Source organism: Hippopotamus amphibius, chromosome 3, assembly GCF_030028045.1.
Source record: "Hippopotamus amphibius kiboko isolate mHipAmp2 chromosome 3, mHipAmp2.hap2, whole genome shotgun sequence".
NCBI lineage: Eukaryota > Metazoa > Chordata > Mammalia > Artiodactyla > Hippopotamidae > Hippopotamus > Hippopotamus amphibius.
Window position 1 is genome coordinate 149,824,795 of NC_080188.1, and position 16,559 is coordinate 149,841,353.

General features: G+C 33.6%; 1 protein-coding gene across 11 annotated transcripts in view; it reads left to right on the forward strand.

Moving 5' to 3' along the window:
- CEP170 (centrosomal protein 170) overlaps positions 1-10,987 on the forward strand; it is a 138,107-nt gene extending 127,120 nt beyond the window's left edge. For 5 of the 11 annotated variants that reach the window (XM_057727397.1, XM_057727400.1, XM_057727403.1 and 2 more), the window contains 3 exons: positions 6,229-6,322; positions 7,071-7,122; positions 8,685-9,073. In XM_057727397.1, coding sequence (XP_057583380.1) covers positions 6,229-6,322; positions 7,071-7,122; positions 8,685-8,974 — 436 coding nt within the window. In that variant the 3' untranslated portion in view covers positions 8,975-9,073. Of the gene's footprint in view, positions 1-6,228; positions 6,323-7,070; positions 7,123-8,684; positions 9,074-9,292 lie in introns of those variants that run through there. The other 6 variants (XM_057727396.1, XM_057727398.1, XM_057727401.1 and 3 more) reach the window with 3 other exon arrangements.
- Positions 10,988-16,559: the final 5,572 nt, after the last annotated feature.

A 16,559-nucleotide genomic window follows, 5' to 3' on the forward strand; every position in this document is an offset into this window, starting at 1 on the left:
GTGATGTTGAGCATCTTTTCATGTACCTGCTGGCCTTTCATATATCTTCTTTGGAGAAATATCTATTCACGTCCTTTGCCCATTTTTTATTGGGTTATTTGATTTTTTGCTATTGAGTTGTATGAGTTCTTTTAGATACTGAACCCTTATCAGATACATGGTTTGCAAATATTTTTTTCTCATTCCATAGGTTTTCTTTTCACTTTGTTGATGGTTTCTTTTGCTTTTCAGAAGCTTTTTAAGTTTGATGTAGTCTCACTTCTTTATTTTTTATTTTGTTGCTTGCTTTAGGTATCATATCCAGAAAGCCCATATCTAAGACCCATGTCAAGGAGCTTTTATTCCTATGTTTTTTTCTAGGAGTTTCATGGTTTTAGGTCTTATATGTAAGTCTTTAACACATTTTGAGTTAATTTTTTATGAGTGGTGTTAAGGTGAAGATCCAGTTTCATTCTTTTATGTGTGAATATCCAATTATCCCAGCACTATTTATTGAAAAAACTGTCTTTTCTCCATTGAGTATTCTTGGCTCCCTTGTCAAATATTAGTTGATCTTATATGTTTGGGTTTATTTCTGGACTCTTGATTCTGTTCCATTGGTTTATTTGTCTGTTTTTATGCCAGTACCATACTGTTTTGCTGACTGTAGCTTTATGGTGTAGTTAGAAATCAGGAGGTGGGATGCCTCCTACTTTTTTCTTTTTTCCTAGGATTTCTTTGGCTATTTGGTGTCTTTTGTGGTTCCTTATAAATTTTAGGAGTGGTTTTTCTGCTTCTGTAAAAACATGCCATTGGAATCTTGATAGGGATTGCATTTAATCTGTGTGTGGTTTTGATAGTGTTGACATTTTAATGGTATTAATTCTCGCAGTCTGTGAACACAGGATACCTTTCCATTTATTTGTGTCTTTGATTTCTTTCATCAATATCTGTAGTTTTCAGACTAGAGATCTTTCACTTCCTTAGTTAAATTTATTCCTAAATATTTTACTGTTTTTGATGCTGTTGTAAATAGGACCAATTTCTTCCTTTCTTTTTCAGGACGTTTTTTGTTAGTGTATACAAATGCTTTTGTGTTAATTTCATATCCTTCGACTTTACTGAATTCATTGATTAGATCTAACAGATTTTTCGTTAAGTCTTTAGGATTTTCTATATATAAAATCATGTCACCTGCAATTAGAGACTTCTTCCTTTCCAATTCTGATACCTTTAATTTCTTTTTCTTGCTTGACTGCTCTGTGTAGGGCTTCTGGTACTGTATTGAATAGGAGTGGTGAGAGTAGGCATCTTTGTCTTGTTTCTGATTTTAGAGGAAAAGCTTTCAACCTTTCACCATTGATGTTAGCTCTGGGCTTGTCATATATGGCCTTTATTATGTTGAGATATTTTCCTTCTGTGCCTAATTTGTTAAGAGTTTTTTATCATGAATGGATGTTGAATTTTGTTAAATGCTTTTTCGGCATATATTGAGATCATTGATTCTTTCATTCTATTAATGAAAGAAAAGATGTATCATATTGATTGATTTTCATATGTTGAACCATCCTTGCATTGCAGGGATAAATCCTACTTGCTCATAGTGAAAGATTCTTTTAATGTGCTTCTGCATTTGGTTTGTTAGTTAGTTCATTGATAGTTTTTGCATCTGTATTCAGCAAGTATATTGGCCTGTAGTTCTCTTTCCCAGTAGCGTTTTTTTCTGGTTTTGGTAGCAGGATAATGCTGGCCTCATAAAATGAATTTGGGAGTAGTCTCTCCTCAGTTTTTGCAAAGCATTTCTTCTTTAAATGTTTGGTAGAATTCACCATAGAAGGCATCTGGTCCTGGGCTTTTTCTTCATTGGGAGATTTTTGATTACTGATTTAATCTCCTTTATAGTAATTGATCTTCTGTTTCTTTTTGATTCAGTCTTGGTAAGTAGTATGTTTCTAAGAATTTTTCCATTTCTTCTAGGTTGTCCAGTTTGTTGGCATATAGTTGTTTATACTGATCTTCTTTTGGAAAAGTAAAGATATCATTAAGTGAAATGACCAAGGTGTAGAAGAGTAAATATGAGTTCATTTGTATAAACTTCCAAGAAATGAACCTGGAGGGAAGAAATAAATGTATATATACATACATATGCATACACACATGTAATAGATATTTTATATATATGTATATGTAATATGTATGTTTTTTTTGAAATATTTATATTTTTAAACCATGTTCTGTATTACTCTGGCTAAAACATGTAAATTCAAAAAGTGAAAATAGAACAGGACAGTACAGATTACATTATGTTTAACATAATGAGAATTTAAATGAATATTCTCCTAGAAGGCAATAAAGCAAAGAGAGAGTCGAGTACATTTTTAAGGAATATCTAGATGTGGACTCAAGGTATAAAAGTAGGCTCAAGGCAACTTTATTTAAAAATACTTCAGAAATTCATTGATATCATAGCTTAATTTATTTGTATTCCTATAATTAAAAATTTTAAATATAATAAAACTTTGAATATAGCTTATGAATCGCAATATTCCACACAAATGTAATTTTCTGTTACTATGCTGAAATAAGACATTTCATCAGCATTTGATGAGTACCAATATCATGGTTAAAAACACTTTGAACATTATTCTTACTGAATTTGTAAGGCTAACTAGTTTAGAGGAAGTCATTTAGATAATTTTTTTCAAAAACTATTTCAAAATTATCTTTTTAAAATATTGTGTTTAAAGGTGTTCTTGAAAAACAACCACATTAAAATATATTTTAAACTGCTGTAAAAGCCGTTTGCTTTACCTTCCAGTAAATTGAGAAGGATGACCTATATAGCTAAATTTTACATGGCATTAGTCAAAAACTAGGTGAAGTGAGAGGACTAGGGGATGATGAGAAATGACACTGGGGAGATAAAGAAGGATCAGTTTGGGCAGAACTTGTTAAAAAGCCATGGGAAGTTAGTACATCAAATATGTGTCCTATTTAAAAACATATATAATGTGTTATATATATGTGTGTCCTATTTATATATATAATATATATAATTTACATATATGTAAATATATGTTTTTAAATATATATATAATATATATACACACATATATAAAATTGTTTTCACATTTTATTACCATTTTTCCGATTGATTATCTTGCCTCTGTCTTAGGGTATACACATGCCACTTAAATTAAGGGGACAAAACCCCAACTTTGCTGATAATAGCACTTGGCCTGGCATTTAATCATAAAGTTTTATCAATTTCATAGGGTTTTTTTGGATTTTTTGTTTGTTTAATATACCATTGTTATCCATAAAAATACCATGTAAGTCTCCTCATGGTCACGTGAGCTGCCAACTGGAAAACCTTGAGGCCTCCTTCCCTATAAATGAGAATCCCTTATTATTTCATGTCACCTGCTGAAATACAAGTGTTTCTTCTCCAGTAACTGAATCTTTATCTTCATTCAATAGATCTTCACAGAGTACCTGCTTTGTATCATTCTCTCCGTTGACCGTTCCTTACCACAGGGTATCTTTCTCATTCTGCACTGAATTCATCCCTAGTTTCCTTCAAAAGAAAATGTTTTGTAGCTTTGACATTTAATTAAAATTGTGACCAAAGAACGCTTTGAACACTTGGTTTGATTGGTTGGGTGATTGATTTTATTGTCTCAGAAATTTGACAGAATTTAGAAAGTATAAAAAATTAAATGTCAGTATGCCTCAGTAAAGTTTGTTTAATGTTATTAATTTGTTGCCTTCAGTTTCTGTTGTTTTGCTGTGTGTAAAGCACTATGGCAGGCTCTGTGGAAGACAATAAGGAAGGTAAAACATGCTTCCTACTGTTATGTTGCTTACAATCTGGTTGGCCAAGGGCAGCATATGTACAGTTAACTATGGTATAAGAGAGCACGTGATAGTTTAGTGCCCAGAGGTAAGAACAGAGAAAGGATCACCTTCACCTAGGACTGTCAGGGGAGGCTTTGTGGAGGATGTAATATTCAAAGGTAAGTATAATTTTTGATAAGCAAAATCTAAGGGATAGAGGCCTGAACCTTTTGCATGGAAAGTAGTAGAATAGTTTGGGAAATGACTGGTCTTTACATTTGTACCAGGAGTTACAAACTCAGATGCTTACCCAGGCATATCTAAAACTATCCTATTTAAATTGTTCTAATACTTTCTGTAGGCTCAATTAAAAATATTGAGCCTACAGAATACAGCTGTTTTGTAGTGTTCTCATTGGATTCCATGAGGAAGTGCCCCTCAGGTTGTGTAATGTGGCCCTGCATTGGTTGACTCCTGGTTTGCAACCCCTGATTTGCATGGATTGAGGGACAGTGTTAGAGAATAGATTGTGGGGAACTTAGAATATGAGCCTAAGACTTTTTTTTCCCTAAACTAACAGCTTTATCAAAAAGGAGTTTTAGTTTAATAGTTAAATTATTGAATGAAATCAACTTTGGAATTTAATACATTTTCATGCTGACATTTAGTCTACTGTTTTGAATCCATAGTGTAATATGAAGATCAGTTGAAACTTCTGATTATTTCTAAAAGATCTATAATGACCTTTGCACAAAACCATTTCATTTCTAACCATTATGATTGGTCTAAAGTAATTTCTTGATCTAGTTTTATGCTTCCTTGGTATTCAAATATTTTATCAGAGTTCACTCCATGAAGCCAAAATTATGTTTGGCTATGTAAACCTGTACTGCAGTATTTACAAATTGTCTTTCAGTTTTTTATCCCTTCGGCGGCTTAGAACTTTGGGGGCATTTGTGTGTGTGTGTGTGTGTGTGTGTGTGAGAGTAAGGAACCTCAGGTGACAATTCTAAGCCATTTTCACCAAAGGTGAAATATGTATGGTTTAACATTTTGAAAAAGCACAAGCATTATTAATCATCTTCTGGCAAAATTCGCTGAATTTTCAGTGTGGCTAAGCACAGACTTTTTATATGGTATGAGTCCATTGTAATTCTAAGTTGGTCCATGAAATAGTCATCGTTTTCTTACTTTCACCAATCCTAATGCTGTAAGGACCCTTTTATAGAGCACATAATAATTTCTTATGCCTTGGTATCATAGTCATTAGGATAACAGCCCTTAGATAGCTGGCAAGGATGTTTAGACTTTTGGGTATAGAAATTTTAACAGTAGATCAGAAGAATATTCTTATATAGGATTCTGGAACCATTGTTACCTTTTTAAACATGGTTATTTGTAATTGTTGTGGTTCCAGACTTGATTTGATGTTGATGAATTTCATGTTTTTTCAATAAGTTGAACCTGGCATATTGAACTTTGAAGACATACATATAACAGTGTAATTTAGTTTACTACTTAAATACTGATTAGCTTCTAATAATAATACTTTATTTTCTTGTACAGTGTTGGTTTTTATATAAGGCAGTTAAACTAGATTTCCAGGCCCAATGAAGAAATTTAAATAGAAACTATAAAGGTACCTAGTATTTACAGCTCTCTAAAGCTGCTGAATTCATGTCTTCTAGATTGAAGAGAGAAGGATATCGCATTTGAAAGACAAGTCAAAATGTTGTGGTACTTTATAAGTTAAGATGCTTGGAATTAATTTCAAACATAAGAATCTTTATCGATAGTTGTTTTTGTCAAAAGGATAGTATCTTAACACTTAATAGGTTATTATGTACAAATATACTAACGAGTTAGGAGTTTTAAAGAAAAGCAGCATAAGTACTCTATAATTTTCAACCTTTGAAATAATGTACACGCTTTGCTCAATCAATAAGAAGCCTTTTCCCATTTAAAGAGGTCTTAACAGACACAGTTTTTTATACCTCATTCAATGTATTTTCATCATAATTTCATCTTATATTTATACTACATATGTTCTATGTGAACAAAGTTGAGTTTTTGTTATAAGGTGATTATATGGTTAATTACAGATATTAGATGAAATTTGGGGGTTGTATCATCACCTACATTTGTTTTATATTTGGTTTTCAGTAAAGAATGAGATACATACTAAAAGGTTTATGTGTGTATTCATAACCGGTCAGTTACTTTTTTAGTACAAATCTCTCACAGAAATGAGTTTATTGGTAATATTGACTCAATATTTAATTCACAGTTCGTTAGCATTTAGTGGTTTTTTTAAATTTTGTGTAGCTTTCAAAAGAATACATTGTTTTTGTATTATTAAAAATGTAAGTTTTTAAAATATGAAAAGTAAAATGCTTATTTTTTTGTTTATAGAATATTATTTAAAGACAAAGATCGAAATTGGGATGAAATAGAAAGCAAGTTAAGAGCTGAAAGTGAAGTCCCGATTGTGAAAACCTCAAGCATGGTATGATAATTTTTCTTGAATATTAAAACATTTTTTAAAAGTAAGGTTTTATTTTCAGGGAATGATATGCTTGGTAATTGTTTATTGATGTATGTTTATAAAAGAAGATGTAAGTGCACAAATTTGGGAAATTTTATGCCTTCAGTTGTCTCTCACAGAGGTTTAAAATGTTGGCTGCTTCAAAGTTGCAGGGGATGTGGAGGAACCTTTTATGTTTCTCACTATTATACTCTCTTGCTCTTGTAATAATTATATGTTATAAATAAGCAGTTTTGAAATAAGAGCCAAACTCAAATATAAGTTGGCATGAATCATTTCTATTTACTTAATAGATTGCTTGTCTCTTCCTCAGGAATTTGCACAGGTTTTTATTGTTCAGGAAGTCATCCTAAAACTAAGGTTGCAGTTGATACATTTTCCAAAGAATATCCTTAAGCACTTTTACAAAGTTGTTGCAAGATTGATCAATGCAAGTTTTTCAGACTCTTTGCTTATACAGTATTATTATCTTGAATTTTTCATCTTCTGTCATTATCTCATTGAAATAAGTGAACATTAAAGATTTTAAAATTTGAATCTTGTTTACTGAATATCATAAATTATTTCCTATCCTGTTGATACACATGTGGTGCCATGTCGGTAATATTAAGGATTCCAGATAAGATGAGTGTGCAGTTCATTGCTTATCAAGTCAAATAAAAATGTTTTAATTAAAGTAAGCTAATTTTTGTCATTGCTTTCCCTACAGGAGATTTCATCTATCTTACAGGAGCTAAAAAGAGTTGAAAAGCAGCTTCAAGGTAAATTTACTACTAATTAAGTATAAAGAACTAACAATTTGGGACAAGTACATTTTAGGTGGTATTTCCAAAATATTATTGTTAGTACACTATTTTATTAAGTGTAATGATGTATGGATAAAGATATAAAGTTCTACGTATTCAAATTACTCATAAAAAGAAAGTATTAAAACCAGTATAAATAATTAAAAATATAATAAGTTAAATTCTAGGCATAAAGGCTAGAAGTTATAATTCATAGTATTATATATAGTATCTTATTTATATATATAAATAATAGTATATGAAAAATACATAAAAAATGTATATATGCAGCTGAAAATGCTTATTGACAATTAGCACTGTTTACTTGATTTGATAATTCTTAAATTATATTTGTGGTATAATCCAAATGAACTTATAAATAATAGTCATTTGGATGAACCACAAGAAATGAGTGCATATTGGACACAGGGACCAGAAGAGGAGGTGGAGAAGAAAAAGAAAGAGATTGTTGACCTCCTAAACTTTAACAGGAACATTGTTTTTTGGTGTGTGTCAGATTTAATTATGTATTTATGCTTATGTGTGTCTTGACCTAGAAGTCCCCAGTCGTACAACAAGCAGATTCCAGAGTCCGTTGCTAATTCTACTCAGTCTTCATTGATTGAATTATCATAGGCATGATATGTTGGTCCTAGCTAAGTAACTCTTAACCTTTTTTCAGCCTCAGCACACCTAAGGGTTATAATATACCCGTATGAGGCAAAGTGGCTTGTTTACATGGTAGGTAGGAGAGATTATGCTTTTAAAAGAATCTCTTAAATAGTTCTTATATCTGTAGTGCTTTTTTCTCCCAACTCCCCACCCTACCCTATGCCAAGTTGAAAATCACTGTCTAAGATTTTCCTTTGTCCACTCAAGGATGTTTTGGATTGAAAGCTGGTCTTTATCTTGTCCTTCCATGAGGTAGCAAGGTCTTTTGGCCTGCTGGGGCTGCCATGGGATATTAGTATCTAGGCTATAAGGGGATCTTTATGGCCAGCGGTACATATATACTCGTCATGGCTAATACCCTAGCACTCTCACCAGGATGAATGTCAGCATGCTGTGGTAGCATTCAGGGTGTGCTGATAGTACTTTGGCCTCAACTTTCACGGTACTCTGAACTCCATTTTAGCAACTTATCCCCAATTATCTGAGTAATAAATAAGGCCAGGAGTGTTTCTTTAATCATAACCAATATTTTCATCATCCTTCTATAGTGATTAAAGCAAACTTTAAAAAGGTCTTTCCTGAATTCCCTATCTCCAAATCCTAGTCTTCCAGCAGGCTCAGGTGCCCATGAGTAGCCTACTCAATGGACCATAGAAACCTTTCAGGTTTTTATAATCTACAATATAGATCAACCCCAGAATTACTAAAAGTGGGGTTTTAAATACACAATTGAAAGGATTAGCCAAATTTAAGCTCATATAAGCATCAGTAATTGAAATATTATCCAATTCATAAGCAATATTCATATCCAAATTTAACTATCTACAGTTATATCTTTTTCCCTTTATTCCTTGTTTTTCTTTCAGCGATCAATGCTATGATTGACCCGGATGGAACTTTGGAGGCTCTGAACAACATGGGATTTCCCAGTGCTATCTTGCCATCTCCACCAAAACAGAAGTCCAGTCCTGTGAATAACCACAGCAGCCCTGGTCAGACACCGACACTTTGCCAACCAGAAGCTAGGGTTCTTCATCCTGCTGCTGTTTCAGTCTCAGCTGAATTTGAGAATGCCGAATCTGAGGCTGATTTCAGTATACATTTCAATAGGTTCAACCCTGATGGGGAAGAGGAAGATGTTACAGTACATGAATGACTTTCTCTTGCTTGTTAAAAATAATTACCTGTGGAATGACTAGGAATATTGGAAGCAGCATAGTGCTGACTTATACAAAATAAGACAGCTTGGTCAACTACAATCTTGTTATATCCTGTCCTCTTAACTTTATTTATTTATTTTTTATCTGTAATGTGGAGTCATAGTAATCCTTTCAAACTATTTAGGTAACCATTTGATGCACATAGAGGAAAAATCAGATTGTGACAGTTTCATATTTTGTGGTTTTATGATTTTCAAATTGAATTAGATAATTGCATCCTTTCCCTTCATAGATCTTTGTTTTTTTTCTTTAAGCCATGCTGTGACCTACAAGCAAACTAAATACCCAACATTACTGACCCCCATGTCTCCTGTGCCAAGCTGCTCCCTGAAATGGACTTCCTCTTCTGTACAGATTTGTTAAACACTTATATTTGCTTCTTAATAATAGGATTTATATTAGTATTCATTACCATTGGATACAATGATATATTATTCTCCACAGTCAAACTGACCTTTCAAAACAGTCCTCCTTGTGTTCTAAAATTTTCCAACATACATGTGATTTATAGAACTTTGTTGCTGCGTAAATTGTCTTGGGGTTTATGGAGATGAACTATTATGTTTGCACTAAGATTTGTTGGGAGTGGTTGGTGGGCGTATCTATATATCAGTAAGGACTAACCATCTTTTTTTTTGTATATAGAATATTGGTAACTGTATTTGTTTTAACCCCACAGTGTTTTACTCCACTTTCAAAAAGGTCAATTTGGCACTTTTTCCCATTTTTTTTTTAATGCAAGTAAGATTTTGTCTCATTTTAGGGCAAATGATAACTAGAAAGATTAAGCTAGACAGTTTAGGTGGAGTATATTTTTAAAACTAAGAACATGTATATTGGTCCTGTGTTACCAAGTTTATATGTGACAGTTGAAAAAAATTTTCCCTTGAAATGATCATGAAGTTTAAATTTTTGGCGTTAGGAAACTTGGAGAACCAGTAGTCATAAGATTAGTGGATAGTTTCACTCGCAAGCAATGAATTGCTTCTTTGTATTTCCCTGTAGGACCCAATAGTAAATCCTGTCTCAGTCGTATACATTTATAAGGACCCTGCAAGACAACAACCAAGGCTTTGGGCCTATGCTAAACAGGAAGCTTATGAAAAGTGTCTTCCATAAACTTGTTTTTTCTCTTTCCAGCAAGTTCACCTTTGGATAAGTTTAAAAAGAAAGCAATTATCTTTATGTTTCCAGAACACTATAATTTGGGTGAATCTTAATTCAGTTTAATATTATTAGTAGACCTGGATTTTTGAAACCCTTGACCCTATCAGTCTATAAAGGTTAGAACTGCAACTTTTGCAACTTTTATGAAATAGTCTTTAATATTTCAGCAATAATCCTGTGCTACATTTGTTTTAAGAAAGTAACTCTGTTCAAAACTTTACAGGGTTTTTTAAAATCCTGTACTGTTGGGCCAGTTAATAAAGATGCAAAAAAACTGTTTTGTAGAGATGTAAAAACAAAAGTCTGTTGTATAACGAATGTCGTATTTTTCTTTAAATTAAAAAAAAAAAATGAACTGTTCTCCTTGTAAAGCTAAATTCCCCATTCTGTCTAATAAAGGAAGACTGAAAAAAAATGGTTTTAAAGAGCATGAATGGAAAGTTACAGTTGCTTTGAAGAAATAGATGAAACATTAATACAGGGTCAATCCATTTGAAGAAAAAGTAGAACAAAATAATCACCATTGTTTCCTCTTTGGTTAATGTTTGGGTACTGATTATATCAACATGGAAGTAGAAGGTAAGGATTTATTTAGGAAAATATTAGCGTCTATTCTACTTACGTTATCCTTTAAGTGTTTACACAGTTTTGTTCAATTACAAACATTTGGCCTTTTACTATGTTATTTTTATTTTGTATGAATACATTATTCTCCTTATTTATTTTTGTTACCTTTATTATGTTATTTTGTTATGCATTTACAACTCCATTTTTAAATAAAGTGTTTCTGGAACTTTATGCAATTGATTGTACATTTTATTTCTTCTACCATCTCGATTGCTAATACTTCATCAACTTACCAAGTAACTGTGTATCATTTTCCAACTTTTAGCAAAAGAAGAAATTCTTCACTTTAATTAATATGTGATAACTGTAAAACTTCATACTATTTTGGGCTGAAGACGAAAATATTTTCTTAGCAAATTATAGTAAGTATAATTCTCTTAGCTTACTGTAATGTAATATGCACACGCACAGCCTTTATTTTTAGCTGGCCTGGAATCATCAGAAAGCTTTATGACAGTGATATATTTGGGGAACAAAGAAGAAATTTAAAATACATCTTAAATTTAAGAACTATCCATTTGGACTCCCTGTTACTATTACTCAACATTCTGTTTCTCGGCTTGACCTTTATAGGCTTTCCGTAATCTGACTCTTTTATGTGTCTGTGTACGCCTGATACAGACTCTCCACGATGAGTTCCTGACAGTCTGGAGCTTCTTCATCGCTTGTGTATTTGTCTTCCTCCCCTTCCTTCCTGCTTATGCACATTCTCCAGAGTCCCACCAACCTCTTCATAAAGCTTCCCTCACTTTACTGGGCCACAGTAAAGGGCTGTGCCACATACTTATATTTTTCCTATCCCTTCCCCCGCTATACATATATACACGTTTCTTCCTTCTAAGTTAATAATCTTTATTTCCTGGATACCCTGTACTTTTAAAACGTCTGTTCTGTTCTGCTTCCTTCATCTATCTTTGGTTTTGCTTGCCATATATGTCTCCTGAAAGGATCCTAACTTTTGAAAGGGAACGAAACTTAGAAGCTTGGGATCCAGACCCATTCCTCACTAGCTAAAAATGTGTTTCTATATCTTCTGATCTGCAGAATGAAAACATCTTAATATCCAATCCAACTGGTCTATGACTGTGAAATGGTTCTCCTTCCTGTTTTTCTTCAGAAAACCTTCTCTGATTCCTTGTCCTGCAAAACCTTCTCTTCACTGTGTTCTCATAACCCCTTGTTATAGCCCAGATCATATTTATTCAACAGCTATATACTAAGTGCCTAACACATACCTAGGCACTGAGGTTACTGTAGGTGAACAGAAATAAACGATTGCCTTCATGTACCATATATTCTAGAGTAAGGAGACAGATAATAGAAACTAAAAATTAGTTAAATAAGTTGATGATGTCAGATGGAGGATCACATTCTACCCTTACCTCCCAGTGGATTGTTTACATAGGTCTTTCCCAATAGACAGTTTCTTAAAAGTAAGTGCATAGTACTCAACAAATGATTCAATTAAATGCTTTTTATTCAGGTTTCTGGGAGTATTTTGCGGTCTGATTTCAAACCTCCTCGTTCTCCTCGTTTCCCCTCTTTGCTGTAGGTAGGCCCATAGTCTCTCTCTCTTTTTAAAAAATTTTTATTGGAGCATACTTGATTTACAATGTTGTGTTAGTTTCAGGTGTACAGCAAAGTGAATCAGTTATACATATGCCCACTCTTTTTTTAGATTCTTCTACCATATAGGTCATTACAGAGTATTGAATACAGTTCCCTATGCTATCAGTAGGTCCTTATTAGTTATCTATTTTATATATAGTAGTGTGTATATATCATCCCCAACCTCCCAATTTATCCCTCTGCCCGTTATCCGCTGGTAACCATAAGTTTGCTTTGTGCATCTGTGACTCTACTTCTCTTTTGTAAATAAGTTCATTTGTACCCTTTTTTTTTGGATTCCACATATAAGCAATATATGATATTTGTCTTTTATATGGTTGAGTAAATATTCCATTGTATATATACACCACATCTTTATCCATTCCTCTGTTGATGGATTTTTAAGTTACTTCCATGTCCTGGCTATTGTAGGTGGTGCTGCAGGGAGCATTGGGGTGCATGTATCTTTTCAAATTACAGTTTTCTCCAGGCATATGCCTAGGGGTGGGATTGCTGGGTCATATGGTAGTTCTATTTTTAGTTTTTTAAGGAACCTCCATACTGTTCTCCATAGTGGCTTACCAATTTACATTCCCACCAACAATGTAGGCGGGTTTTCTCCACATCCCCTCCAGCATTTATTGTTTGTAGACTTTTTTATGATGGCCATTCTGACCAGCGTGAGGTGATACTTCACTGCAGTTTTGATTTGCATTTCTCAAGTAATTAGTGATGTTGAGCATCTTTTCATGTGCTTTTTTTGCCACCTGTATGTCTTCTTTGCAGAAGTGTCTATTTAGATCTTCCGCTCATTGTTTGATTGAGTTGTTCATTTTTTTGATATTGATCTTCATGAGTTGTTTGTGTATTTTGGAAACTAATACCTTATCAGTTGCTTAGTTTGCAGATATTTTCTCCCATTCTGAGGGTTGTCTTTTCATTTTGTTTATGGTTTCCTTTGCTGTGCAAAAGCTTTTAGGTTTAATTAGATCCCATTGTTCATTTTAATTTTTATTTATAGGAGGTGGATCAAAAAAGATCTTGCTGCAATTTATGTCAAAGAGTGTTTTGCCTATGTTTTCCTCTACGACTTTTATAGTATCTGGCCTTACATTTAGGTCTTTAATCTATTTTGAGTTCACTTCTTTGCGTGGTATTAGGGAGTGTTCTAATATCATTATTTTACATGTAGCTGTCCAGTTTTCCCAGTGACACTTTTGAAGAGACTGTCTTTTCTCCATTGTATATTCTTGCCTCTTTGTTGTAAATTAGGTAACCATAGGTGCATAGGTTTATCTGTGGATGTTCTATCCTGTTCCATTGATCTGTATTTCTGTTTTTGTGCCAGTACCATACTGATTTGATGACTGTAGCTTTGTAGTATAGTGTGAGGTCAGGGACCCTGATTCCTCCAGCTCTGTGTTTCTTTCTCAAGATTGCTTTGGCTATTCAGGGTCTTTTGTGTTTCCATACAAATTGTAAAATTTCTTGTTCTAATTCTGTGAAAAATGTCATAGGTAATTTGACAGGGTTGCATTGAATCTGTAGATTACTTTGGGTAGGATAATCACTTTCACAATATTGATTCTTCCAATCCAAGAACGTGGTATATTTCTCCATCTGTTTGTGTCATCTTTGCTTTCTTTTATCAGATCTTATAGTTTTCTGAGTATAGGTCTTTTGCTTCCTTAGGTAGGTTTACTCCTAGGTATTTTTTTTTTAATGAAGTAAATGGGGTTGTTTCCCTAATTTCTCTTCCTGATATTTTGTTGTTAGTGTATAGGAATAGAAGAGATTTCTGTGTATAATTTTATATTCTGCAACTTTACCAAATTCATTGATGGCTCTAGTAGTTTTCTGGTAGCATCTTTATACATACAAAATCCTAAAGATGCTCCCAGAAGGCCCATAGTCTTCACATTCCCACACTTTCATTATATTGCACAACTTAAGACTGGATTTTAGATAAGGTATGAGGCAGCTTCTCCAGTGCTGTGCTTCTGCTGCCAAATCCCTGAGGGACCCCACTAGGCAGCTGAATCCTTGCTGAAATTACATGCAAATTCTTGAAGAAATTACTCCCAGGCACCTCCTCAATTTAGAGAAATCCGTGGTTGCTTTATTTTGATGTTGGAATGACCAGAACAATTGAAGTCTAGTGAAGGAATATCTGAACTCTGCAGCTCTCAATTCAGACTTAAATTTTTGGCCTTATTAAGTTCCCTACTCCCTCCTTTCTTCTAAATTTGGTTTGTTTACTTCATACCTCCCCTTCTTGCTTCTTTTCCTTCATCTTGACTATAAGGGAAAGCTCCATGGTGGCTCCACTCAGTCTGTCTAGAACATTTCACTACCTGGACCTGATTTTTGTTGACTACTTGATATTCTTTTTTACTGTGTGTATACATACTGAAATATTCAACAAACATTTGTTAATTATGGTCTTTTTAGAGTTATTACTATTATAACTTTATTGCTACTACTACCACTGCTGTGGGGTCTAAACTTAAACTGAAGTATGAAAATTCTTTGAATTTTGAGACATGGTGTAATTAGATCTCAAGATGTTAGCCATCATGTAGTTCAACCACCTCATCCATATTTGATGTTTGAGGCTGAAGTAAATAAAATAACTAGTGCTGAGTGAGGGATTATTTTTTGCCGGCCAGTGTATTAAATGCTTACATGCATTATTTCTTTTAATCCCCACAAAATCTATAATAAGCAAGCTGTTATTCATAGGTTAAAAGAACTGAGGCTTTCTGATGTTAAGAAGTGTATTCAGCAGCCTAGTTGGGATTTAACCAAGATCTCTTTAACTTGAAAATTTAAATTCTTTATAGCCACCCTCCACTGGCTCTCATACAACTGGTACATCCCAGACAAGCCAGTGCCCTGTTGCTGCTCTTCAATGCTTTGTCTCAGGACAGGGACCACAGATCTGAAGAGGTCATTGGGTCCTTCTTCTGCTTTTGGGTAGAACTCGAGCTGGGGATCCTAATAAACTTCTCCACTGATAACAAGCAATGACCAAATGTTAAGAATGTTTTTCTTATGTGGAACACAAATCCCTTGAAAGAGATAATGAACTATCTCCTAGAAATCTGGATATTGAATTCTTCAGGGGGAATGCTATCAAGAACCATGTCAAGTTATGATCTGACTCTGCTCTACTGTTGTTTCAAAGAGACAAAACCCAGGGCTGCAGATATGGAACAGGTGTGTCTAGTGAGTCCACATCAGACCTGTGACCAGGGAGCTGCCTCTTTAAGCTATTCGTTACAATATTTGTCTCTGAGCAAGGCAAATTGGAGAAAAGGATATACCCTTTGGACCCACAGCATGACCCTGGAGCTCTTTTGAGACAAAGCATGGTTGGAGTGCAGCAATAACTACTACTTCCTCCCAGGAAAAAATAGCACAGTCTTAACCTAACAATTGTAAATAAATTATAAGAGGGCCTCCTATGCCAGCTCTGGGGGTGGGGCCTATTGGATTTTCCCTGAATGAGAATAGAATTTCTGCCAAATTTGAAGTGAAGAATTTTTTTCTTTATATATATATACATATATAATAATACATATATACACATATATAATACATATGTGTATACATATACATGTATAATATATGTATATAGTACATGTATATGTTAAAATTTTAGATTATGTATACTATATATACATTGTGTGTGTGTGTGTGTGTGTGTGTGTGTGTGTGTGTGTGTAGAGAGAGTCCTGCTGTGCTTTTTGTTGGGGTCTGCTTTCCATAGCCTTTCCTCACTTTCTGTAACCACTTTATTTTCCCATTCAGAAATAGCCAAATAAGACTGACTGACTTTTCCTTAATAAAATGTAATTTCATTCCATATACCTTCTTTACTGAAAACATACATTCTACTTTCCTACTGTATACTGAAATGTTTCCTTTATTATTTCTCTTAGCTTCAGTTACATGTTTAAATTAGCATCCTCAGCTCTTAAAACCTTAATTTCTTGTGAAAACTGAGAAGTAATTATGAACTGTCCTTTACATTAGCATTCTGTAGATTGGTGAACATAAATACCAGTGATAATTTCTAAAAATATTTGCTTTTTTTTTTTAGAGAACATGGCACCA